This window comes from Scyliorhinus torazame, chromosome 1 (genome assembly GCF_047496885.1).
Source record: "Scyliorhinus torazame isolate Kashiwa2021f chromosome 1, sScyTor2.1, whole genome shotgun sequence".
NCBI lineage: Eukaryota > Metazoa > Chordata > Chondrichthyes > Carcharhiniformes > Scyliorhinidae > Scyliorhinus > Scyliorhinus torazame.
In genome coordinates, this window is record NC_092707.1 from 273,291,947 (window position 1) to 273,318,777 (window position 26,831).

The 26,831-nt window shown below is 48.3% G+C and overlaps 1 protein-coding gene across 6 annotated transcripts in view; it reads left to right on the top strand.

The window, feature by feature from the left end:
• The window catches only part of plcb1 (phospholipase C beta 1), a 1,179,298-nt gene that overhangs the window by 1,028,739 nt on the left and 123,728 nt on the right, over positions 1-26,831 (top strand). For all 6 annotated transcript variants that reach the window (XM_072506091.1, XM_072506102.1, XM_072506120.1 and 3 more), the window contains 4 exons: positions 2,480-2,612; positions 2,723-2,776; positions 4,802-5,021; positions 23,203-23,383. In XM_072506091.1, the coding sequence (XP_072362192.1) occupies positions 2,480-2,612; positions 2,723-2,776; positions 4,802-5,021; positions 23,203-23,383 (588 nt within the window). The remainder of the gene's footprint in view (positions 1-2,479; positions 2,613-2,722; positions 2,777-4,801; positions 5,022-23,202; positions 23,384-26,831) is intronic.

A 26,831-nucleotide genomic window follows, 5' to 3' on the forward strand; every position in this document is an offset into this window, starting at 1 on the left:
TTGACTGAATTCAGAGCAGAACATTTGCTTTGGGAATTTGGTGTTATTATACAAACATGTCCTGCCCAGCGGAGCAGTTTTGAGTGATTAGCACAGAGATGTTGGGCAAGTTGGCTTAGGAGACGATGCTGTTCTTCGACCACCTTTCTTGCCATCTGATTTGGAGGATCGTGTGAGGGCAGCACCGCTGGTGGTACATCTCCAGTGCTTTGAGACACCTACTGCATCTTGTCCAAGTCTCTGGGGCAGAAAGGAGCACAAAGACTACTACTGCATGGTAAGCCATGACCTTTGTCTCCAGCTGTGATCCAGTTCCACAAAACAATCTTTTCCTCAGGCTGAACTGGCATGTTTGAGGCGATCATGAAGTCTGTCATCTATGTCTGCCTTTGGGTGGCACGGTGGTGCAGTGGTTAGCACTGCTGCCTCACAGCGCCGAGGACCTGGGTTCGATCCCAGACCCAGGTCACTATGGAGTTTGCGCATTCTCCCCATTTCTGCGTGGATCTCACCCCCACAAACCAAAGATATGCAGAGTCGGTGGATTGACCGTGCTAAATTGCCCTCTAATTGGAAAAAAAAATGAATTGGTTACTTTAAATTTATTTTTTTAACTCTCTGTCTGCCTTTGCCAAAATATGGAAAATAGTCCAGATTGGTCTCGCCCTTGATCTTAATTGATGACAGGGGTGGAGGGGGAGGTTTCTGCTGTGGTAGCTGGTCGGACGTGGACTGCAGTTTTTCGGGTGTTTAGTGAAAGGCCTAGACTTCAGAGAAGGAGCTGTCAATGACATTGAGCACAGTTTCTGAGTGGACAGTTTCCTGCTGGTTCTGTCGATCATCTCCAGTCCTGTGTGCAATCTGTTGGGGATGAGGTGCAATGCTGCAGCGAAGAAGGTGGAGAAGAAGATTTGTGAGATTACACAGCCCTGTTTTGATCCCAGTCTTCACTGTGACGGGATCATCGGTGAAGATCATGGCTCATGCAGTAGGCAGAGGATGGTGACAAATATCTGAGGGCAGATAAATCTGAGGAGGATACTCCATAAGCCTTTGACAGAGTCGACGTAAAATATGCAAAAGAAAGCTTAGGGCAGGCTTTTCCATCCTCCTCTGCCAACCCATCCCCCCATCCCCATCTCCACACACAAAATATAAAAATCATATGGGGGTGGGGCGGGGGTTTCAAACTGTTGAGAACAGAAAGATTTGGGAAAAAAGCTAACCGTCGAGCTCTTCTGGCCTCGCTGTGGCATTTCCTGGCAGCGGGAGGCGGCCCGCTCTTGGCCAACAGTGAGATCTTTCAGTCCCATCGCTGTTGATTGGATTCCCCATTGAATCCAGGGGTGTACCATTGGTAGGACCGGAAGATCCCGTCAACATGAACAGCCCAAAGATCTCGTCCATGTACGTATTAAGACAGTTAATTCTTCTGGAAAAGAAACGCTTTGAAAATAGAGTGATTATTTCTGAATTGTGTTGCTGGTGTCAGCTCATATTGCATTGTTCCAGATGTTAAATTTATATATCAAGAACAAAAGGTGAGCCTCGGGGGAGGGAAATAACGAACAGACGGAGAAATAGACATCATAAACTGCCCTTTTCTTTTTATCGAAGCGTATAAACTTTTCATTGCCATTAATGGCTGATAAATATATAATTAATCATTCAGTCATGAATCATAAAATGGCAAATGTATCTGAGATGTTCCTGTCCATATAATTTGAGCAAAAGTTCTTGCGCTGGCGGGGCTGGGTAATGCCATGAAAGGGCTTTATTTTCCTGCTGATTGGCTATAATTACCATCAAGGAGTGAAAGGAAAGCTGCCTGAAGAATAACTCCAAGCTGAAAGCACACAGGACCACTCAATCAGGCACCATGGCAACTGGTCATCAGAGTTTGGCTATCACAGAGTCTGAATTGCCTACAGAGTGTAGGAGTTTTCTGAGGGGAAAATTGAAGTGAGTGCGTGTGTGTCTGAGGGAGAGAGAGAGAGAGCGACTGCAGATTTGAGGTTCACAAGAATAATCTGATGTCGACTGTGTAAAACTACAAACAGAACCAGTAGAGGAGAGAGCAGACTGGATAGAATGTTGAAAACATGCTTCAAAAAATTGGACATCACAATTACGTTTACTCAATTTGCAGCAAAATAGAGGTAACCCTTTCCCTTAAAATATTTTGATGGTGATGGCTGCTTTATCTGAGGTGAATTTTGGAAAACTTGTTCCAAATTAAAACCCTCTGCTTCACCTGGATAGTTCTGAGAACTGGTAGTATGTAGCAGCGATAGGAAAAATTGGCTTGTGAAATTCTGTCAATAAATTAGGCGATTGGTCGGCAACCTACAGATTTTCTTTTAAGCAAAGGAAGAAGAAATTTGTTAATGTCCAGCAATGATTACTTTCACTCGAATTGGTGATTATTTTTTCTCTTTCTTAAGAGTGAATAATAAACTGTTCCTTGTCATTCTCTCAGGCTGAGCCTGGTGACATTCCCACGGAGCCTAATAGTGATGCGAAGACAGCTCCAGCAGAGAATGGTGTGAGTCACACATCTGGTCAAACATCCAAACCCTCCACCCAGGTCACCCATGTTCAACCAGCACCGGGTAAGTGAGTTTATGCTTAATGGATTTTTGTTTGAAATATCAAACAAGTGAAGAAATAAGTTTTTGCAACCATTTTATTCATGCAAATTATTTTGTGTTGTGTGCGTTAGCTGCAGTCAAAACAGCTGGTAAGGCAGAAGATCTCATACACAGCGTCTTGTCAGGTAAGATTCTAACAAACTCGGTGTAACCCAAGGGCTTAAAATCGTTCCCATTCCAAATGTTGAAACCAGAGAAAGTATAGATGTGAAATAAGAATGAAATAACTGTACACTACATGATAAGATCGAGGATGGATTTTTTTACGGTTACAAATACGACAGTGCAGATTCAACTGAAAAGGTTCATACATGAGAATGAAATCTTGCCATCTTAAAACCTACGATTATTACATGACTTTTAATTGGTATTTAACAATCATACGTATAAAGAAATTGCTATATATTTATATATACTAAATATATAAAATATTAATAATCAGTACAGAGAATCATAGTTTGGAAAAATCACATTTAAAAGAATGTAATTCTGTTAAAGGAATGGCTTAAAAAATCTATACCCAAGATTTCCCACCCAGCCGCTGGGGAACCTGCCATGAGGGGGGGGGGGGGTCTGGTGCCTATGGCAGGACTGGAAAATCCCAGCCTATTTTCTTGTTTCGGAGGAGAAAAGTAAAAGTTATCGATTGTTTGCACATAAATGGAGCATTGATGCTGTCCATACAGTTTACCTCACTGCCTCATTTGCCTGTAAATAAATTCGAAAAGCTTGATCAAACACGTCCACATAACGAGCAAAATAAATACCTCATTACTGAATGATTACAGAGCAATTTTCATTTAACTTGTTTCTACCACTGTAAAGCTAATTACGAGTACCTTTATCATTCAAACGTTTTGATATGTCAACAGAGTGTCATAACTCTCTGAGGATCTCTGTTAAAAGTGCAGGCAATGACATTTGAAAGGAATGCACATTTGCCTCTCAGCTTCATTTCAAGCCTTCAGGCTCTTGTTTAAAACTGTCCAGACAATTGAGTTGGGGAGAGAACAGAAAAGTTTGAATGCAGATTCATTTTCTGCCCATGTGAGTTGTGCAAAAGTAAATTGGATTTTTATTTCGCTGAAGTATTATTCTGAAGAACATTTCAATGTGGTCAATCAAATAACAATAAAATTACCAGGATTCCGGATTACTCTCTCAGCAGCTCAGATGTGCACATCCATAAACAAAATTAAACCACATGCCAACTTCATCTCCAGTCCGTACTCGAAGCAGTTGTATAAAAGCAAAATACTGTGGAAACTGAAAATCTGAAATAAAAACAAAAAATGTTGGAAAAACTATTTGGCAGCATCTGTGGAGGGGAAACAGTTAATGCTTCAAGTCCAATATGGCTCTTGTCCATTTTCTTTTAAGGTTACACATAAGACAGCGCAGGTTCAACAGAGAAGATTCATACATGGGAATGAAATCTTGCCATCTAAAAACCTATGATTGTTACATTACTTTAAATTGTCACTTAGCAATCATAGATATAATGAAATTGATATGCACATATACAATATTGACAATCAGTGTCAGAGAACCACAGTTTGAAACAGTCACATTTAAAATGTTATCCTGCTTAAAAGGAAGGCTTAAAAATTCTATCTTCTTGTTTCAAAGGAGGAAAGGACAAGTAACACACTGTGTCACACTCGACACAGTCTGTGTTTAACCCATTCATCAGCATCTTTTCCAAAGGAGCAGTACAAGAACAATGGGCTGAATGGCCTCTTTCTGTGCTCTAAGATTTGCTAACTTATTTAAGGACAGTTCCAGTCAACTTTTTTTTCAGATTTAAATGAGTTGGTCATTTTTAAGTGCTGCTCCATCCATCGACTTGCTGAAGGATATTTCACAGACGGAGACCACTCTGCCCATCATGCCTGTTTCAATCCCCCTTGAAAGAGTTATTCAATTAGTCCCACTCCTCTGCACTTTCCTCATAGCCCTGCAATAAATTTTCCATTCAAGGATTCATATACTCTTGATAGTTCTCATTGTTGCTATTCAACTGAGGGTGATTTATAGGTAAATTACATGGCAGTCTGAGCCGGTGCAATAAGACATCTACTAAAGACCGAAAGAAGGGAGAAAGAAAAGCAATTTGATGTGACAAATTTGGTTTCTGTAAACCACTGCAGAGGTGGAACCCCAGACCGTGGAGGAGCTAAGACAGCAAAAGGCATTTGTGAAACTCCAGAAGAAGCACTACAAAGAAATGAAGGAGTTGGTGAAGAAACACCACAAGAAAACCACTGATCTGATTAAAGAGCACACAGCAAAATCCAGCGAGTTTCAGAATGAGTATCTAAGACGCAGAGTACTTCTGGAAAAATCAGCAAAGAGAGATGGTAAGAAAAGGTAGGTGAACCATTCTCAAATACTTTTATATACTGCCAGTGGGATCTTGTGTCCTTTCTAGCATTTTGTCTCTTTTTAAGAAAATATTTGTTGCAGATAACTAAGTGGTAAATTAATGATTTGCAAACCTACATTAAAACAATTCTAAGAAGTGTGGTTTTATACCGCAGAGGAATTTCTTCAGCCAGAGGGTGGTGAATCGTTGAACTCATTGCCGCAGAAGGCTGTGGAGGCCAATTCACTGAGTGTCTTTAAGACAGAGATAGATAGGATCTTGATTAATAAGAGGATCAGGGGTTATGGGGAGAAGACAGGAGAATGGGGATGAGAAATATATCAGCCATGATTGAATGGCGGAGCAGACCCAATGGGCCGAGTGGCCCAATTCTGCTCCGATGTCTTCTGGTCTTATATATGCCTTCATCATGGCTTATTTTTACATTATAGAAAGTGATATTTTTCTTAATTTCAAATTCCTGGTACATCCAGTGACATATTATTTTTTGAACTGTTAAAACTGACTCCACTTCCATAAGGACCACAGCTTGCTGGTGAGTGTTTAAATTGCAAAATATTTCATATTACAAGATGCTGGAAAGTAACATTTTTGGGGAGGAATGGTCCACGTTTCAGTGGAATTGACTGATTTGTTGAAAGCTGTTCTTGGGAAACGGTGTTTCTCGGGTGCTTGTTTCAAAATTGTCTAGCGGACAACCTGGACACTAGAAACTGACAGAGTGATATATCGGATGCATTAAATACAAAAGTTGCCCATTAATTTTGTAAAGTGAAACTCGTAGGCAGCATGGGATACTAAAAGTCTTGAATTTGAAATGGAGCATGGAAAATCGCTGTGCCCATGACTTGTACAATTTCCAAGTAATCACCTTGCTAAGCTGTCACCTCAGTTACCATTCTAGATAAATCCATAGCAAAAAAAGTTGCTTTCAAGTCAAGCTAGTGCTTCTGATTCAGGGCGGAAAAGACAGCATCTCCCAACTGCGGAAAGGGATAGTGATTAACGTGAATGTATTTATTTAAGCATGGCACTGTTGAGTAAGCTGGTCTAGATATGGTATGGATTTCGAAAGGCAGAGAGAGCAGCAATGACTTTCATAGTTTGATCACTTGCTGTGAACGATTGTGCCCTGATGATGACGACTCTGCTCTCTCTCAGTATCAGTGACTCCTCTCAGAGACACCCACTATTACATTACTGTGGAAATTTAAGAAAATGGTTATTTTTGACAGAAACATTAAAGCAAAATACTACAGACACTGGCAATAAAAGCAAAGTGCTGGAAATACTCAGCAAGATCTGGCAGCATCTGTGGAGAGACAGAGTTCGCGTCTCGAGTCGAGTCCGGAGAAGAATCATGTGCGATTTGAAAAGTGAACTCTGTTTCTTTCTGCACAGCCACTTACCAGACCTGCTGAGTATTTCCATCACTTTCAGTTTTTATATTGCGTTTTTGTATTTTTTTACGTTTGCTTCGAAAGATAACCATGAAGCTCACTCAAGAAGCCATTTCACAGAGCTCTGCTCCCGTCGGTTAAACCAAAGCCTTTGCCACAGGGTCAGTGTTCGAGCTTTATCTTGGGCCCACACCTCCCTCTGAAGATGAACTTCACTTGAAGAGGGGATTTCACAACCTCACCCCTTACGGTGCAATCAAAAACATTTTAGACAGGCAAAATCACAGTATTATAAACCTCCACAAAAAGCATAGAAACAGGTGCAAAAAGGTGAATAGTTAACTAAGTCCATCATTCTAATTATTTTTGGTGAATGAATTTTCACTGTGGGCGAAATTCTCCCTAAACGGCGCGATGTCCACCGACTGGCGCCCAAAACGGCGCCAATCAGACGGGCATCGCGCCGCCCCAAAGGTGCGGAATGCTTCGCATCTTTGGGGGCCGAGCCCCAACATTGAGGGGCTAGGCCGACGCCGGAGGAATTTCCACCCCGCCAGCTGGCAGAAACGGCCTTTGTTGCCCCGCCAGCTGGCGTGGAAATGACATCCCCGGGCGGCGCATGTGCGGTGGAGGGAGTCTCTTCCGCCTCCGCCATGGTGGACACAGGCCCACCCGCGGATCGGTGGGCCCCGATCGCGGGCCAGACCACTGTGGGGGCACCCCCCGGGGCCAAATCGCCCCGTACCCCCCCCCACGCCGCCTTGTCCCGCCGTTCAAAAGGTGGTTTAATCCACACCGGCGGGACAGGCAATTTATCGGCGGGTCTTCGGCCCATCCGGGCCGGAGAATCGAGCTGGGGGGCCCGCCAACCGGCGCGGCCCGATTCCCGCCCCCGCCGAATATCCGGTACCGGAGACTTCGGCAACCGGCGGGGGCGGGATTCACGGCAGCCCCCGGCGATTCTCCAACCCGGCGGGGGGTCGGAGAATGACGCCCCTGTATTTGTTCACAAAAACACAAGGGGCTGGATTCTCCGTCGGCGGGATCCTCCACTTCACCAACAGTGCATTCATGCCTGCGATTTCCCAACGGCCGTGCCAGAAAACGGGTCTGGCGGGACGGAGAATCTCGCCCAGGAATGTCATACCATGGTGCATGTTAGGCCTTCCTACACTATTGGGCACATTGTCATGCTGGTAAAATCAACTGATCTTTTTGCTTCATGTCTACTAAGTTCCTGTTCTTGACACATCCATCTATATGCTTCAGGCCACAAGGGCTACAGTGCAAACCTGGTCACTTACTGATACCTTGGATGGGATTAAAGTTGGACATATGGCAGTCAGCAGCGATCCTGTGTACTTTTGGAAATGCTGGATTGCAGTGATTTGGGGCAGCCATCTCCTGGTGTTTAGTGCGAATGGAATCCTAGAATGGTTACAGCACAGAGGGAGACCATTCAGTCCATTACGACTCATTATGTGCCAATTCTCTGGAAGAACCACTCTTCCAGTCCCACTCTTCTGCCATTTCCCCATAGCCCTGATATTCTTTTCCCTTTGATTACTGTTTTGTGAGCCATGATTGAATCTGCTTCCACCACTCAATCAAGCGCTGCATTCCAGATCCTAAAATCTCACTAGGTAAAAAATCCTTTCCCCACGTCATTTTTTGTTCTTTTTCGAATCACTTTAAATCAGTGCCCTGTGCTTCTTGAGGCTTCGCCATTGAGAACAGTTTATCTGTGTCTGTTGTGTCAGCACCCCTTATGATATTGACAAGGTTAATTAATTATTCTCTCAACCTTCTCTAAAACAAGCAGCCCAATCTTGGTCACTCTTTTCTCGGAACTGACTAGTGCATCAGTTGACTATTTGATGCAGGTGAGGAACAGGCGGGTTGGTTGGTACACAGTTCCTAACGAAGTAATGGGTACCGGACATGACCATTGAAGATTATGGTGACCGGGCAACTGCTGGCAATGCCATCCTGAAGTTACAAGTTGGCTACAAGCGTCCAGGCAGTAGATGGTGAAGCTCTGCCCATCTGAATTTGATTAACCGGAGTGTAGCGCACAATGACTTACGAGAGAGACAGAAGCCAGTCCCACATGACCCCTAATACATATCACCACACTGAGGCAATTGTCCTCTGCCATTGGCCTCATGCCAAATTTTCAAGGTGGCTTGGGACCTTATTACCTTCATGCTATCTTTACTTAATCTTGCAGAGCAACCATGAACTACGGTACTTAACTACTTAATGAGTCACTTCCGGGTGCGGCTATGCAGAGCTAGGTCGAATGTTCAGTAGCTCCCACTTGGAATGGACTTTTGGGCTCTTTACAGGGCCCCACGGCATTTGTTTGACATTTCCCAGTGTGGGAAGAAGACTGCAACATTTCCCCGACAGTGTCCCCCAGGAATGGTATGTCTCTTGGTTACCAGACCCGGCAGAAACAGTAAAAGATTTGGCTGTAACTGCAGGATAAACAGAGCCTCTTCCAGCATGCAGGCGGGGGAAGGGCAAGCTTAAAGCTGCAAGCTGACTTGAGGGCCTTTATTAAAGGTGAATTCTAGCAGCAGAGCGAACAACTGTGAAAAGATCGACTGAAGAAGCGGGGACGAGGCTTCCGGTGGCGGCCATGGAGGAGTAGGTCGCGCATTCGGCAGCTCCCGTCTGGAACGGACTCTCAGACCTTTTTCAGGAGTTTCCACAGACTTTTTGGGGCAGATTGGTGAAGCGAACACTGCCAAAAGGATTCCCTCTCGAGACTTCCAGTTGCGGCTATGCGGAGCTAAGTCGCACATTCGGCGGCTCCCGCAGAAACTGACTTTTGGGCTTTTTTCAGGGCCCCCAACGGCACCTTTTCGACATTTCCCGGTGTGGGAAGGAGTTAATAATAGCTCCCCATCAGTATATGGCTTTAGCTAGGAGCGGGGCGGCAACTACTTAATGAGTTTGAAAAAAGACACCTAAATTTGTCCTGGTGAAAGAAATACAAGTCAAAATATTAGAAATATAGAAAGAATGTCCAATAAAAGTCACACTGTAGTGTGAACATTGGAAAGGCAAAAATGCAAAGTCCATTTGAGAGCTGATTTACCGCTACACTATCTCTTGCTCCTATTTGAAATAAGTACTCAAGGGAAAAAAGACAAACCTTTGCAGATTGCAGAGTTGTGCCTCGTGCTCATATCAATGCCCTTGTGGAAAATCTGGGGCAGGGGGTCGGAGAATCGCCGGGGGCAGTGTGAACCCCGCCCCCGCCGGCCGCCGAATTCTCCGGCATCGGAGATTCGGCGGGGGCGGGAATCGCGCCGTGCCGGTCGGCGAGCCCACCCCCGGTGGTTCTCCGGCCCGCGATGGGCCGAAGTCCTGCTGCTGTAATGCCAGTCCCGCCGGCGTGAATTAAACCACCTCCCTTACCGGCAGGACCAGGCGGCGCGAGCGGATGCGCAGGGATGACGTCAGCAGCCGCTGACGCTCCCGCGCATTGCGCGGATGTCCGCCGGCCGGCGGTGTCCCTGCGGCCCCAGCTGGTGAGGCGCCAAAGGCCTTCCACGTCAGCCAGCGGGACGGCAACCACTACGGCACAGGCCTAGCCCCTAAAGGTGAGGGCTTGGCCCCTAAAGGTGCGGAGAAATCTGCATCTTTGGGGCGGCCCAATGCCGGAGTGGTTCACGCCACTCCATCCCGTCGGGGCTCCCTGCCCCGCCGGGTAGGTGAGGATCCCGCCCCTGATGTCGAAAGAGCTACATAAAACAACAATTTACATCATTAGAGTGCTGAGCTGCAGCCGAGAGAGAACTTGACGTGCCCCAGTGAGAGGAATGGGGCCACAATCGGGAGGGCCGAGCAGGGGGGGGAGCAAGTGGGTGTGCTCATTTTCATTGGGCATATGGTGCCTGAAACACAGGGTCACCCAGGGCCCACAGCCAGCTCACGAGGGTTAAACTGGTGGCCTCTCCACATGGCACCAATTAAGTGCCTTATTTGGCCATGCTCAACATAATTACCCTGTCACTGGTACAATTCCAGCAAAGGTGGGTAGGCAATGGGTGCAGCGTTGCCAACCCCCCCCCCCCCCCTCCCCCACCCCCGAATGTGGCCATGATTTTATGTTTACCCACCCCCCACCGCTTCCAGCTTGCTCTCCGGGGTTCGGGGTCAGGGAGGGAAGGGATGTAAAATTCTAGCCTTAGAGTTATTACAACACAAAAAGAGGCCATTCGGCCCATTGAGTCCATGTCCATAATCATTGTGGTTAATATTGGGAAACTCTGAGAATTGCAAGGACATGTACAGGTGAAGACTCCCATCAGCTGGCAATGTGCTGGGGACATGGGAAACACACCAACTCCAAGCTCAGGCTTCCAATGATGCTGAGGCCTTCAAGTGGAAACATTAAGGAACGTACGATAACTTTATATATAGATTCAATCATCTTCTTGTGAAATATGTATTTTTAAAGTTTGTTAGAAACTTTAGTCAACAGTCTGGTGGTGGTGGGGGGGGGGGCGTAATCGCTGACTAAAGACGATTTTGCAATAGAGTTTTGATCTGGTTGCTCTTTCATTCATTTTAGTTTGCGTTTGCAAGAATGACTAAGGTTTTTTTGAGCTTGTCATTTCCATGCTAGCTTGTTACCAGATGAGTAGTATGCACAAAACCTGTTCAGTTCTAATTTGCTTTATTTGTAAAATAAAATCTGAGTCAATCAGGGCATTCTGTAGCACAGAAATTCACATGTGATGGGCAGAGTGTGACCAGTAAAAGGAAGTGAGACATTAAAATGTGATGAGGAAAGCTTTGTGGGAATGAGAAGCCAAGCTATTTATTAATATATTAATAGCGCTCCCATGTCTTTGCTCAAAGTATGTCCAGTGATGTGCGACATTATAAGGATAGATATTAATGGCTTTGATGTATTATTATGTTGCTCATTTGAAGCTGCCTCAAGGTGGCAAAATCTAATTGCTATCAATTGGATACTGGATGAGTTCACTCTAACAGACTACTGGCCAGAAAGGTGGCTCTGATTGTCTTTTTTAAGTATAATTAGTGAAGTCAATTAAGTCGCAGCAGAAATTTCTGTCTTGAACATGCTCAATGGTTGAGCTACCACTGCCCTCTGGGAAGAGAATACCAAAGATTCACCACCCTCTGAGTGACAAAATTCCTCCTCACCTCGATAGTAAATTGCCGACCCCTTATTCCGAGACTGTGTCCCCTGGTTTTCGACTCACCATCCAGGGAAACATCTTATCCATATCCACCTTGTCACGCCAGGTAAGAACTTTGTAAATGTCCATGAGGTGACCGATCATCCTTCTAAACTCTAGGAAATACCAGCCCAGTCTCCCCAGTCTCTCCTCATCAGACAAACCTACTACCCAGGATTGATCAGGTGAACCTCTGTTGCACTCGCTCTATGGCAAGTATATTCTTCCTTAGGTAAGGGCACTAAAACGGTACACAACACTTCAGGTGAAGTCTTACCAAGGCTCAATATAACTGCAGCAAGACATCTTTACCCCTGTACTCAAATCTCCTTGTGATGAAGGCCAACATACCATTTGCCTTCTTAATTGCTTGCTGCGCCTGCATTCTAGTTTTTAATGACTTGTGAGCCAGGATACCCAGGACCCTGTGGACACTCACATTTCCCAACCTGTCACCATTTAAGAAATATTCTGCCAATCTTTTGTTTCTACCACCTATTCACATTATTTCCCATCTTCCATATTCTAGCCCATTCACTTAGCCTGTCCAAGTCCTCTTGAAACCTCTTTCCATCCTCCTCAGGAGATATGTTCCCACCAGGTTTGGTGGTATTAGTAAATTTGGAAATATTACAATTGGTCCCCACATCTTAAGAGTGATTCATTTATTCTTACTCTCTGCTTTTTGTCTAACTATACGAGTATATTTCTCCCAATCTCCTGTGCTCTAACTTTATTTACTAACCTCCTTATAATAATAATCCTTTGTGGAACCTTATCAAAAGCCTTCTGAAGATTATCAATGCTGCACTTAACATCCTCAATAACACTCCCAACACGTTTGTCAACGTTATTTTCCTTTTATTTTGCCCAATTTTACCATTCTTTTCTAAATATTCTGTTATCACATCCTTTATAATAGATTCTAACAGTTTCCCCACTACTGATGCCAGACTAACAGGTCTGTAGTTCTCCATTCTTCCTTTTCCTCACTTCTGAAATAGTGGGGTTACATTTGCTCATTTCCAGCCCATAGGAACCTTTCCAGAATCCATAGAATTTTGAATGATATGGATCCCTTATCTACCAATGGATCCATTATCTCTCTGGTCACCTCCTTCGACAATCCGGGATGAAGCTCATCTGGTCCAAGATATTTATCAACCTTCAATCCAGTTTGAGTACTCCCTTCTTTTTAACACCGTTGACATGACGTCCGTAACCCCCTGCCAAAATCCCCGAAGCTTTGGACATGTCCAAAACATGTGGACATGATTCGCCGGTCCTCCCGCACATTTTGCACACCTGTCCTCCACCCCAAAGAATCTGCTCATCCGGGCCACTGTCATGTGAGCCCGGTGAACAACCATAAATTGTATCCGGCTGAGCCTGGCACATGTTGTGGACGTGTTGACTCTACTCAACGCGTCTGCCCATAGACCATCCTCTATCTCACCTCCCAGCTCCTCCTCCCACTTGCGCTTCAGCTCCTCGGTCTGCGTCTCCTCCGACCCCATAAGCTCCTTATAAATGTCCGAGACGCTCCCTTCTCCTACCCACCCTCTGGAAACTACCCTGTCCTGAATCCCCCTTAGCGGTAGGAGCGGGAAGGTTGACACCGGTTTACGTAGGAAGTCCCGCACCTGCAGATACCTGAATTTGTTTCCTCTCGGCAACCCAAACTTCTCCTCCAACGCCCGCATACTCGGAAAGCTCCCCTCTATGAACATATCCCCCATCCTCTCAATCCTCGCTCGCCGCCATAACCGAAACCCCCCATCCATACTCCCCGGGGCAAACCGGTGATTATCACAGATTGGGGCCCAGACCGATGCTCCCACATGCCGCCTCCATTGGCCCCAAACTCTTAGGGCCGGCAGGAACGGCAGAGGCGCAGTTACCAACACCCCCAGACTGGTACCGTCACATGAAGCCGCCTTCATACGCACCCATGCCGACCCCTCCCCCACCACCCACTTCCTGATGATGGCTATATTAACCGCCCAGTAATAGTTGCTAAAATTTGGCAGCGCCAGCCCGCCCTCTCCCCTACTCCGCTCAAGCATTACCTTCCTTACTCACGGGGTCATGCCCGCCCAGACGAAGCCCATGATCACCCTGTTGACCCGCTTAAAAAAAGACCGCGGAATAAAGATGGGGAGACACTGAAATACAAATAGGAATCTCGGGAGGACCGTCATCTTCACCGTTTGCACCCTCCCAGCCAGAGACAACGGAAGCGCGTCCCATCTCCGAAAATCGTCCTTCATTTGGTCCAGATTCAATTTATGCAGCCGGTCCCATTCCGGGGCCACTTGGATGCCTAGGTACCGAAAGCTTCCCTCTACTAACCTTAACGGCAGCTCTCCCAGTCGCCTCTCCTGTCCCCTCGCCTGGACCACAAACATCTCACTCTTTCCCATATTAAGCTTATACCCCAGAAACCGGCCAAATTCTTCTACAGCCCTCATGATTTCTTCCATTCCCTCTATTGGGTCCGAAACGTACAGAAGCAGGTCATCCGCATAGAGCGAAACCCTGTGCTCCACCCCCCTTGGACCAGTCCTCTCCAGCCCCTCGAGGCTCTCAGAGCAATTACCAATGGCTCTATAGACAGTGCAAACTACAGTGGGGAGAGGGGGCATCCCTGTCTCGTCCCCCGGTGCAGTCTAAAATAGTCCGATGTTGTCCTATTCGTCTGTACACTTGCCACAGGAGCCTGATACAGTAACCTGACCCAGTCAATAAAGCCCCGCCCGAATCCGAACCGTCCCAGTATCTCCCACAGATAATCCCATTCTACCCAATCAAAAGCCTTTTCTGCATCCATTGCGATCACTGCCTCCACCTTCCTACCTTCCAGGGGCATCATGATCACATTTAACAGCCTTCTTACATTGGCCACCAACTGCCTGCCCTTAACAAATCCCATCCGGTCCTCCCCAATAACGTCCGGAACACAATCCTCAATCATGGAGGACTAGATTTTGACCAGCAACTTGGCATCTATATTCAACAGGGAGATTGGCCTGTAGGACCCACACAACTCCGGGTTCTTGTCCCGCTTAAGAATCAGCGGAATCGTTGCCTATGACATCGTCGGGGGCAGCACCCCTCTTTCCCTTGCCTCATTAAACATCCTCAACAACACTGGCCCCAATATCCCCGAGAACTTTTTATAAAACTCCACTGGGTACACGTCCGGCCCCGGGGCTTTACCCGACTGCATGGCCTTCAGACCCTCCACCATCTCTTCCAGCCCGATTGGGGCCCCCAGCCCTTCTACCCGCTCCCCGTCCACCTTTGGGACATTCAGCTCCTCCAAGAAGTGCCTCATCCTCTGCGGCCCCGTAGGGGGTTCCAACCTGTACAGCCTGCTGTAGAAATCCCTAAACGTCTTATTCACCCCTACTGAATCTCCAACCAGGTTCCCATCTCCATCCTTTACTTTCCCTATCTGCCTAGCTGCCTCCCTCTTTCTAAGCTGCTGTGCAAGCATTCTGCTGGCCTTCTCTCCATGTTCATAGATCGCCCCTCTCGCCTTTCTCAGCTGCTCCACCACCCTCCCTGTGGTCAGCAAACTAAACTCCACCTGTAACCTCCGCCGTTCCCTTAAAAGCCCTGCCTCTGGGGTCTCCGCATACCTCCTATCAATCTGTAGTATCTCCTTTACCAGTCGGTCCGTCTCTGCCCTGTCCACCTTCTCCCTATGGGCCCGGATCGAGATCAGCTCCCCCCTGACCACTGCCTTCAGTGCTTCCCACACCATCGCTGCTGAAATTTCCCCCGTGTCATTGACCTGCAGGTAGTTCTGAATACATTTCCTCAGCCGCTCGCACACCCCTTCATCTGCCAAAAGTCCCACATCCAACCTCCAGTGCGGGCGCTGAATACTGTCTTTACTAACCTGCAGGTCAACCCAGTGCGGGGTATGGTCTGAGATTGTAATCGCCGAGTACCCCGTGTCCACCACCCCAGCCAGCAAGGCCCTGCTCAAAATAAAGAAATCAATCCGGGAGTACACTTTATGCACATGTGAGTAGAAGGAGAACTCCTTCACCCTCGGCTGTCCACATCTCCATGGATCCACCCCCCATCAGCTCGATGAACCCTTAGTTCCTTTGCCATTGTTGGCACCCTGCCCGTTTTCGAGCTTGACCGGTCCAAGCCAGGGTCCATAACTGTGTTGAAGTCCCCTCCCATGACCAACCTGTGCGAGTCCAGGTCCAGTATCTTCCCCAGCATCCTCTTTATAAACTCCACAACATTTGATCAGGATCGCGACCCCTCTAGTCTTTGAATCTCGTCCCGAATGAAAGACCTGACTGAACCAGCCTTTCTTCAGTCTAACCTGGTCTGTTACTCTAAGGTGCGTCTCCTGCAACATTACCACGTCTGCCTTCAATCACCGAAGATGGCAAACACACGTGCCCTTTTCACCGGCCCATTTAACCCTCGAACATTCCAGGTCATCAGCTTAGTTGGGAGGCTAATTGCACTCCCCCCCACCCCCCTGATCAGCCATCCCTTTTTTTAGAAAGGCCCACCTCCAGCTCGTGGTCCACGCCTCCACTGGTCCATCCCCAGGCAGCCCCCGCCCCCAACCTCTTCTCTGTCCCTCAGCCTAAGTCCCTCCCTTGTCAGCAGAACATGCACCCCCCTAGTAACAACACCCTATAACCCAACCCCTTTACTAAACCAAACATATGTGCACCCCCCACTGCACCTCCGAGAGCTGGCTCGCCCAGCTAGCTTGGTGGCCCCCATGCCCGGCGCCAGATAGTCTCCCACCTATTGTTCCCTCCCCACCCTCCTCCCCGCTCATACAAACAAACTCCAACATCAAACAAACCCCACACAATTGCCCAACAGAAAAACACCAAGATCAAAACAAGCACACCTCCATCCCCCAACAGTGCAAATGAAAACCTTAACTCACTCAGATCTACCGCTGGTTCCAAATCAATGCAAACGGCATCACAAACATCCTCCATGAAACGCAAAATGAGAAACATTTTACAAAAACAGAGAAACAAAAAGAAAAAACAAAAACATGAACGTTGCAGCCAAGTTCAAAAGTTCTCAATCCATCACCAGCCCTTTCTTCTTCGCAAAGTCCACGCGTCCTCAGGCGACTCGAAGTAGAGCCATTTCCCGTTTCTCCACTATAAATTCTCCCCCCCTACCATTAATGGGCCCATATTTGTCCGACATAATTTTTTCCTTTTCACATAACTAAGAAAGCTTTTACAGTCTTTATGTTCCTTGTTTGATTGCATTCTTTTCCCTTTCTTCAGTTTCTTGATTCTCTTTTGCTGGGTTCTAAATTACCCCCAATTCTCAGGCTTGCCACCTTATCCGGCATCCTTGTAAGCCTCTTCCTTTGATCTAATGCAATCTTTAACTTATTTTATTAACCACAGTTGAGTTACCTTTCTCCTTGAGTATTTAGAGAAATGTATATCTGTTGTAAACCATGTAATATTTCTTTAAGTACTAGCCATTGCCTATCTACCATCAAATCTTTTCATGTACTTCCTCAATCCACCATAGCCAGTTTATCCCTCATACCTTCACACTTTAATTTTCAGAGTTAGGGGGCGCGATTCTCCACTCCCACGCCGGTTGGGAGAATCGCCTGGGCCGCCGAAATTTCCGGGGACGCCGGTCCGGCGCCCTCCCGCGATTCTCCCAAGCGGCGGGAACAGCCCGGTCGAGTTTCGCGGGCCGCAGGCCAGAGAATCGCCGGAGATACCCAAAATGGCGATTCTCCGGCACCCCCGCTATTCTGAGGCCCGGATGGGCCTAGCAGCCAGGGCAAAACGGCGGGTTCCCCCGAGCGCCGTCCACACCTGGTCGCTACAGTCGTGGGCGGTGCGTGAATGCTGGGGGGGGCGGCCTGTGGGGAGGCGAGGGGGAATCCTGCACCGGGCTTCACCTGGAATGTGGGGTGGCCCGGGATCGGTGCCCACCGATCGTCAGGCCGTCCTCTCTGAAGGAGGACCTCCTTCCTTCCGCCGCCCCGCAAGATCCGTCCCCCATCCTCTTGCGGGGCGGATTTGGACAGGACGGCAACCACGCATGCGCGGATGACGTCCGTTATGCGGCGCCGGCCGCGTCTTCTATGCGGCGCCGCTTTTACATGGGCGACAAGGCCTGGCGCGGGTAGATGACGCGGCCCCGATACTGGCCCATTGTCAGGGCCTGAATCGGTCGGGACCGGGGCCGTTCCGCGCCGTCGTGAACCCCGACGACGTTCACGACGGCGCGGCCACTTCGGCGTGGGAGTGGAGAATCGCGCCCAGGATTCTAGTTTCTGAGTGAAGTATATCACATTCAAATTAAACCTGATATTCTATCATTTTATGGCCACTATTTCCCAAAGGCACCTTTACAGCAAGCTTATTGATTTGCCCTTTCTCCTTACACAATCGTAAATCCAAAATAGCTGGATCCCAGTTTACTCCTCAACGTACTGCTCAAGAAGCCCATCTCATACACACTGCAGGAATTCATCCTCCACAGTATCAGTGCTGGTTTGGTTAACCTAGTCTATGGGTACAATTCTCCCAAAAGGGAACAAAGTCCCCTAGCGCGCAAGTTTAGCCACGTGGTTCCCGGCAACTCACCTTGAATAAGGGGCCTGAACAGGGAATGTGCAGCAGAGGCCACACATAGCCCCATTCTTTTACATTGCAGAGTTCCACTCACCGGAACTCCCCGTTGTTGTGAGAGATTGGGATGCCATTTTAAATGGCGTCCCGATCTCCAAGGCCCCCAAAACGATCCTCAAACCCACCCCCAGCCCGAATGCACATAGGAGGGTAGCACCACAGCATGCAGCTGGGAGCCTCCAATGCCCTCAGCAACCCCCAAAAGTGCCGTTCCATCTGGTCTTCATTTGTGGGGATCAATGCTGAACGACGCTCACCCAAGGTCTCTGAGGGGTTAAATCTCAAAGCCTCAGGTACCTCGGGAATCTGCACATTAGAGTAAAGTTTACTGCCTTGCTCTAATATGCAGATTTGCTAAAAAGTGATCCCGCCCATTGTGGGATTGCATTGAATACCGCAAGGCTTTATGAGCCGGGTAGATCCTGGGAGCGGGGTATCCTGGCTTTCAATAGCCGTGCTGCGCCAAGGCAAGCTGCTTTTCTGGTGCAGCACAGCCGTTGGATCACAAAATTATTTCTGTATTACACACATTACCTGCATCTCTAATTTCCTGACGTATACCGTGCCCAACATTACACCACAATTTGGTGGCCTATAGACACGACCAATGATTGCTGCCTCTTGCTGTTTCTTAGCTCCACGCACACTGATTCTACATCTTGATCCTTCAATCTAAGATCCTATTTCACAAATTATTGAGAGTGCTGCCCACCTCCTTTTTCTGTTTGACTATTCCTCCTAAATGCCAACAACCCTTGGATATTCAGTTCCCCATCAAGGTCACATTTCCGGAATGGGCATTAAATCATACCCATTTTCCTGAATGTGTGCATTCAAATCATCAACCTTTTTGTGGATGCAACAAGCATTCAGATAGCGTGCCTTTAATTCGTCTTTTTTGACATTATTCTCTCTTCTCATCCTAGTTTGTTCGCCTGTGCTTCGTCTGCCTTCTATTTTTACTTTCTACTTTTCTTCTTCCTTTTAACAATTTTGCTTCCCTTAAATCTGAGCTCCCTCTCTGGTTCCCATCTCCCTGCCAATCTAGTTTAAATCCTCCCCAAGAGCACGAGGGAATCTTCCTATCAGGATGTTAGCTCTGATGCTGTTAAGATGCAGCCTGTGCATCTTGTACCTGTCCTATCTGCCCCAGATCCGGTACCACTGCCTCAGAGATCTGAAGCTCTCCCTCCTCCATCAGTTCTGCAACCACGTATTCAATCACTCAATTATCCTATTTCTATGCTCGCTAGCATGCAGGACGAGGAGTAATCCTGAGATTACTGCGTAACAGGCCCTGCTTTTCAATCCCTTTCCTAGCTCCTTGAATTCGGCCTTCAGGACATCAGTCCCTTTCCTACCTAAATCATTGGTAACACCATTTACCATGACCTCTGTCTGATCACCCTCCTCCAAAAGAATGTCCTGTAACTGTTCCATGAGATGCCACCCTGGCATGAGGGAGGCAACATATTATCCTGGACTCATGTCTGTTCCTCTACCTAACCAATTCCCTATCAATCCTGCTCTTCCCCTATTTTGTCCTCCCCTCTTGTACAGCTGACCGCCTGTGCCAAAAACGTGGCTCTGACTGCACTCCTCTGAGGAGCCAACACCCTCACCAGTAGTCAAAATGGAAAACGAATTAATGAGTGGGATCTCAGAGGATTCCTACACTACCTGCCTGGTTCTTTTGGACTGCCTGACGGTCACCCATTTTCTTTCTGCCTCCATGCTCCTAGCCTGCGATGTGACCACCTCTCTGAATGAGCTATCCACGTAGCTCTCCGCCTCGCAAATGTGCCACAGTGACTTCAGCCATCGCTCGAGCTCCAAATTCCAGAGCTCACGTTCTGCAGCTGGTGACATTTCCTGCACATGTGGTCATCTAGCTCACGAGTAGTGTCTATGACCACCCACCTACTACAGGACACACATTTCACATGATCAAGCTGCTCTGCCATACATTAACTTTATTTTACTTCGGTTTACATATATTAATTTTACTTGGCCTTAACTTAACTAAAATTTTACAACTATTAATGACCCCGACTAGTACTGATAAATCCACTGAATACTTAATGCACTTTACGTGTCACAATAAATATTACTTAAAGACCCTCTTTCCCAGTGTATCGAGTTCTCACATAGAATACCTACAGTGCAGAAGAAGACCATTCGGCCCATCAAGTCTGCACTGATCCACTCTAGCACTCTACCAAGGCACACTTCCCTGCCCTATCCCCGCCCAACCTTTGGACACTTTAAGGGAGATTTTGGCATGGCCAACCCACCAACCTGCACATCTTTGGACTGTGGGAGGAAACAAGAGCAGCCGCAGGAAGCCCACGCAGACCCGGGAAGAAAGTGCAAACCCCATACAGTCTCCCATTTGTCGGAATCAAACCTGGGTTCCTGGTGCTGTGAGACAGCAGTGTTGACGACTGTGCCATTGTGCCATCACTAATGAACCTAATTCTCTACTCACTCTCAATCTACGTCTCACTCTCTCATCAGTCCCAGACTGTGTGCCCCTTTACTAAATTCTAAGTGGTCAGTTTCCTTACTACAATCAACTCTAATGTTAAACTAAGAGCTTAGTGTGAGCCCAATCCCATTCTCATGTTTTAGCGAATCTGAATAGTGCTCAGTCTGCATCATTACTGAAAAGGGCGTTACATTTCTGTGGCTTTGCTGCGACGCAGCACCACCTTGTGGCCAGATTTCCATTCTGAGGGTTTTGCAGCCCTGAAGGTGACGAAACGCACAGCCTTTGTGCATCATTGTGAGCTCCAAGCGCTGTAATGGAATGGCTCAAACGTGACACCGACACTCACAACAGGAACCTCTGGCTCAATCCCTATCCGCAACAGATCAGATGCTGGGATGCCTCAATCCTTGATGCAAAGTGACCCGAAGCTTTTTTGGAATAAAAGTTACCTCGAAAACAAAATAAAATGACTGTGGGGGCAGCATTAATTTTAATAGATAATAGAGAGAAGTATAGATTGTCAAATGGTTTTATCACTTATTCTTCAGCCAATTAAAACTACCCTTACTGATTGTTGAGTGATTTTAGTGGAGTAAAATGATGTTATTTACACTCCATTTAATAGAGGTTGTGTTAATCCATCACTTTCTCTTTCCAGATGCTGTCGGACCTGCTGTATTTTTGCAGCATTTTCTCCTTTCAATTCAGATTTCCAGCGTTCACAATGTTTTTTTCCCCTTTCATTTTAACTTGTATGGCTGTGTTAAATGTCAAATGTCAAACCGGTTTCCAAGCAATTTAAAATAGGAATAAATTGGCTGACATCAACGATAACGCTGTGACTTTATATAGCATCTCCAACGCAGTAAAATGTCACACGGTATTTTCCCGGGATTGTTATCAAACAAAGTTTGACATTAAATGAATCAAGGAGACATCGGCACAGGTGAGCAGCATCTTCAAGGATGGGAGAGAGATAGAAAAAAAGGTGGAGTGATCTAGAATCAGAGAATCATAGAATTTACAGTGCTGAAGGAGGCCATTCAGCCCATCGTGTCTGCACCGGCCCTTTGAAAGAGCACCCGGCCATTTGAAAGAGCACCCTACCCAAGCCCACACCCCCACCCTATCCCCGTAACCCAGTAACCCTACTTCACCTCTTTGGACACTAAGGGCAATTTAGCATTGCCAATCCACCTAACCCGCACATCTTTGGACTGTGGGAGGAAACCGGAGCACCCGGAGCAAACCCACGCAGACACGGGGAGAACGTGCAGACTCCGCACAGACAGTGACCCAAGCCGGGAATCGAACCTGGGACCCTGGAGCTGCGAAGCAACTGTGCTAACCGCTATGCTACCGTGCTGCCCAAAGTTGGAGAATTTCTGAGCATAGGACCGAGACAGTTGAAAATAGATGCTATATAAAGTCACAGCGTTATCGTTGATGTCAACCAATTTATTCCTATTTTAAACCACAAACAGTGGCGTGATGGAAATCAGCAAGGTGCAAAATGTTGTTTTTTTATAATGACATGAAAGCATCAATCTCTCATAAGGGATTGTATAAGCATGTTGTGACTCAATCTACTTAGCTAGTCACATAAGAACTGCACATGGAGAGGAAGCTCGAAGATACCAGCAGCAGATCTGTGTGCTCTGTGTTGTACTCATGGGCCGCAGTGAAACTGAGACTGGATCACATGACACACTCTTCCCATCTTGTGAAAGCATTTTGCTATCCCTTGAAGGCACATTACAACACACAAGAGACCCGGGCGGGATTCTCCGGTCCCCCAGCCATGGGTTTCTTCGCGGCACCCCCTTCTCTAGCAGCGGGATTCCACCTTCCCGTTGCTTGTCATTGGGATTTCCCGTTGTAACCACCCCACATTGCCGTGAAACCCCACGGGCGGGAGTGTGCTGCCGGCGGGAAAAGTGAATCACAATGACCGGAGAATTCCGGTCCAGAATTGGAAGAGCAGAAAAATCAAGACGGGTTGTACAGCTGGAGGATGTGATAGTGGCCATGACGGAATTTGAAAACAAGGATGAGGATTTTAAAACATCCTAAAATTGGCAGGAACCTCCTTTGCAGCACTTTTGAGATGGAATAGAAGAAGGAATTTTTTTAACTTGGAAGAAATACACTCATAATTTTGACAGATGAATGCAATGAAAATGTTGAATAATGGGAAAAAGTAGAAAAATCTAAATGCAGAGAGAGAAAATAGATTTTCATTTCAGCTGGGTCTTTTCATTCAAACTGAATGTAGTGTCGCTAAATGATTGGGAAGAAAAATATTTACCGTGGAGTTTCTTTGCTTCTGTGTGATAATACAAGTGTGTCATGCTTTTATTTTGTTGGCCTGACAGACTTGAATCGGCAAGCCCAGAACATCCCAGCTCAAGTATCGAGCAAGAACTTTCTGCCCTCGATGCAGAAATGACGCAGAAATTGGCAGAGCTCAAAGATCAACAGCAGCAACAGCTATTAAACCTGAGACAGGAGCAGTATTACAGCGAAAAATACCAGAAGCGGGAACATGTTAAACAGGTGTGGACGAGTGTCACTTCATGCTTTGTTTCATAATGCAGGTGTACGTATTTAATGTGCAACTAATACTCAGTTCAGTCTTTTCTACTGGTCATACATATTTGAACACACACATATATATAAGCGTTAATTGCCCATCTCCCAGTAATCCTGAGACGGGGTGGTCGAGCTGTCTTCTTGAACTGCTGCAGTCCATGCGATCTGATAGGTATTCTGTGTTCATGTTAGGGCTGTGGACATGGTTGGCAGAACCAATAATCCATTGCCTATTCTGAGATGACCTTCCGCAACTGGGGCGAGATTCTCCGACCACCCGCCGGGTCGGAGAATCGCCGGGGGCTGGCGTGAATCCCGCCCCGCCGGTTGCCGAGTTCTCCACCACCGGATATTCAGCGGGGGCGGGAATCGCGGCGCGCCGGTTGGCGGGCCCCCCCCGCGATTCTCCGGCCCGGATGGGCCGAAGTCCCGCCGCTAAAATGCCTGTCCCGCCGGCGTAGATTAAACCACCTACCTTACCAGCGGGACAAGGCGGCGCGGGCGGGCTCCGGGGTCCTGGGGGGGGCGCAGGGTGATCTGGCCCCGGGGGGTGCCCCCACGGTGGCCTGGCCCACGATCGGGGCCCACCGATCCGCGGGCGGGCCTGTGCCGTGGGGTCACTCTTTTCCTTCCGCTTTCGCCACGTCTCCACCATGGCGGAGGCGGAAGAGACTCTCTCCACTGCTCATGCGCGGGAATGCCGTCAGCGGCCGCTGACACTCCCGCGCATGCGCCGCCCGGAGATGTCATTTCCGCGCCAGCTGGCAGGGCACCAAAGGCCTTTTCCGCCAGCTGGCGGGGCGGAAATTCGTCCGGCACGGGCCTAGCCCCTTAAGGTTGGGGCTCGGCCCCCATAGATGCGGAGCATTCCGCACCTTTGGGGCGGCGCGATGCCCGACTGATTTGCGCCATTTTGGGCGCCAGTCGGCGGGCATCGCGCCGTTTCCGGAGAATTTCGCCCCTGATTAGAGAGGCAGGGAACTTCAGAGGGCAGTTGAGAGTAAATCGCGTTGGTGAAGGACTGGAGTCACACCCAGGCCCACACCAGGTAAGGACACAGGGTTTCCTTCCTTTCACAACATTATTGAGCCATTTGAGTTTTTATGAAAATCCCGTGGCTTCAGGGCCACGTTTACTGATCCCCGCTCTTCATTTCCCGATTGTTAAAACTCTATTAAAATACTTAAAACACCATGGGGAGGGTGGTGGCTAGGCACTGAAATTGGCAGGTCAGTTGCCATATTTAAATGAACACTTAAGGGTCAATTAGGCTCGTTATCATGCCAACCAATCCAACCAATAATACGCTGCTTGTGTCATAAAGCTTTTGGGCTGTGCAGCAGGGCAGGAGCGGGAAGCCTGATTTTATTTTAACTCCAATGCTTAAAGGGTGGGAAGGAAGACAGGTTTGATCTTAAGGGACTGCTCTTTGCTGCTCCGGAAGTTGGTCCCATTTTCCATCCTACCCACTCCTTTAAACTCCACCCTCAACCTGCCTAAACCCTCCCAGCTGACAACCCCAGACTTACCTATTTGGGGGATTAATCCTCTTCTCCTGCAGTCCCAGCAGTCATCACTGATGCCTTCCTGGCGCTGCCGGGACAGATGGAACTGTCAGCTAATCGGATTGGCCAGCAGCTCCAGAGGGCGCGATTTCCTCCCCTATGAGGGACAGAAGTCCCACTTGGCCCTCTTTAATCTGCCCCTCAGTACTTTATGACCGGGGTGGGAGTCGGCATGGAGTATGTCGGCAATATTGTTTCCAATGGTTGTCGGGGAGGGTGGTGGTATAATAGTAATGTCACTGGACATAGTAGTCCAGGATAACACTCTGGGGTCATGGCTTCAAATCTCACTATGGCAGCTGGTGGAATTTAAATTTGATTCATAAACCTGGAATTAAAAGCTCAATAATGGTGGCTGTGAAACTATCAATGATTGTTGTTAAAAATCCATCTGGTTCACTAATGTCCTTCAGGGAAGGAAATCTGTTGTCTTTACCTGGTCTGGCCTACATGTGACTCCAGACTCACAGCGATGCGGTTGACTCGAAACTGCTCATTGAAATGTCCTGGCAAACCACTCAGTTCAAGGGCAATTAGGGATGGGCACAAATGTTGGCATTGCCAGTGATGCCCACATCACATGAAAGAATAAAAACAAAAGAAGTGAATGGCGGATTTAGTCTGTCATTGACAGAGGTAAATGAATTATTTAATACAAATTGCTTTAAAGGGTCATTAATGGGAGAAAAATAGGGGCGGGATTCTGTGATCCTGAGGCTAAGTGTTGACGCTGTCGGAAATGTCGTCGCGTTTCTCGACAGCGTCAACACAGTCTCAGGATCAGCAATTCTGGACCCTACAGGGGGCCAGCACGGCACTGGAGCAGTTCACGCTGCTCCAGCTGCTGATCCCGGCATCAACTGGGCGCCGCGGGATCCGCACATGCGCAGTGGCTCCCTTCAACGCGCCGGCCCCGACGCAACATGGCGCAGGGCTACAGGGGCCGGCACGGAAGAAAGGAGGCCCCCAGCCAGAGAGGCCGGCCTGCCGATCGGTGGGCCCCGACGCAACATGGTGCAGGGCTACAGGGGCCGGCACGGAAGAAAGGAGGCCCCCAGCCAGAGAGGCCAGCCTGCCGATCGGTGGGTCCCGATCTCGGGCCAGGCCACATCAGAAGCTCCCCCCTCTCCCCCCCCCACAGGCCGCCCCCCAACCCTTCCACGCCGAGTTCCCGCCGGCTTAGAGCAGATGTGGACGGCGCCTGTTGGACTCGGCTATTTTACGACGGCCGCTCGGCCCATCCCGGGATGAGAATCGGCGGGGGGGGGGGGTCATGTAGAGCGGCCCCCGACCGGCGGCGCACCAACCACGCTTTGCGGAGAATCACGTGCCGGGATCAGGGCGGCGTGGCGCGATCCGCAACGGTCGGGGGGATTCTCCAGCCAGGACCCGGGCTGAGATAATCCCGCCCAGGAACTTTGTTCCTTTAGTTTCCTGAAGAGAATTTTAACCCAAATGATTCTTCCGAGACTCCTAACTACCATGTGTCATGTGACATTGTGGTCCCAAAACAGTATTGCCTGATAAGTTACTGAAAGCCCGAGTTGATAACAGGGCAGTGCGGGAGACGGGGGACCGGATTCGCCGACCCCCCGCCAGGTCGGAGAATCGCTGGGGGGGGGCGGCGTGAATCGCGCCCCGCCGCTCCGACACCGCCCGCGATATTCTCCGGCAGCCAAACATTCACGCCGACGGGAATCGCGCCGCACGCCTCACAGAATAGCGAGGGCCGGCGTGACGCTATGGGCCCCGGGGCTGCTCCAATTCTCCGGGCCGGATGGGCCGAAGTCCCGCCGGCGTGACCACGAGTCATGCCAGGGTAAATCAAACAACCTATTTAACGGCGC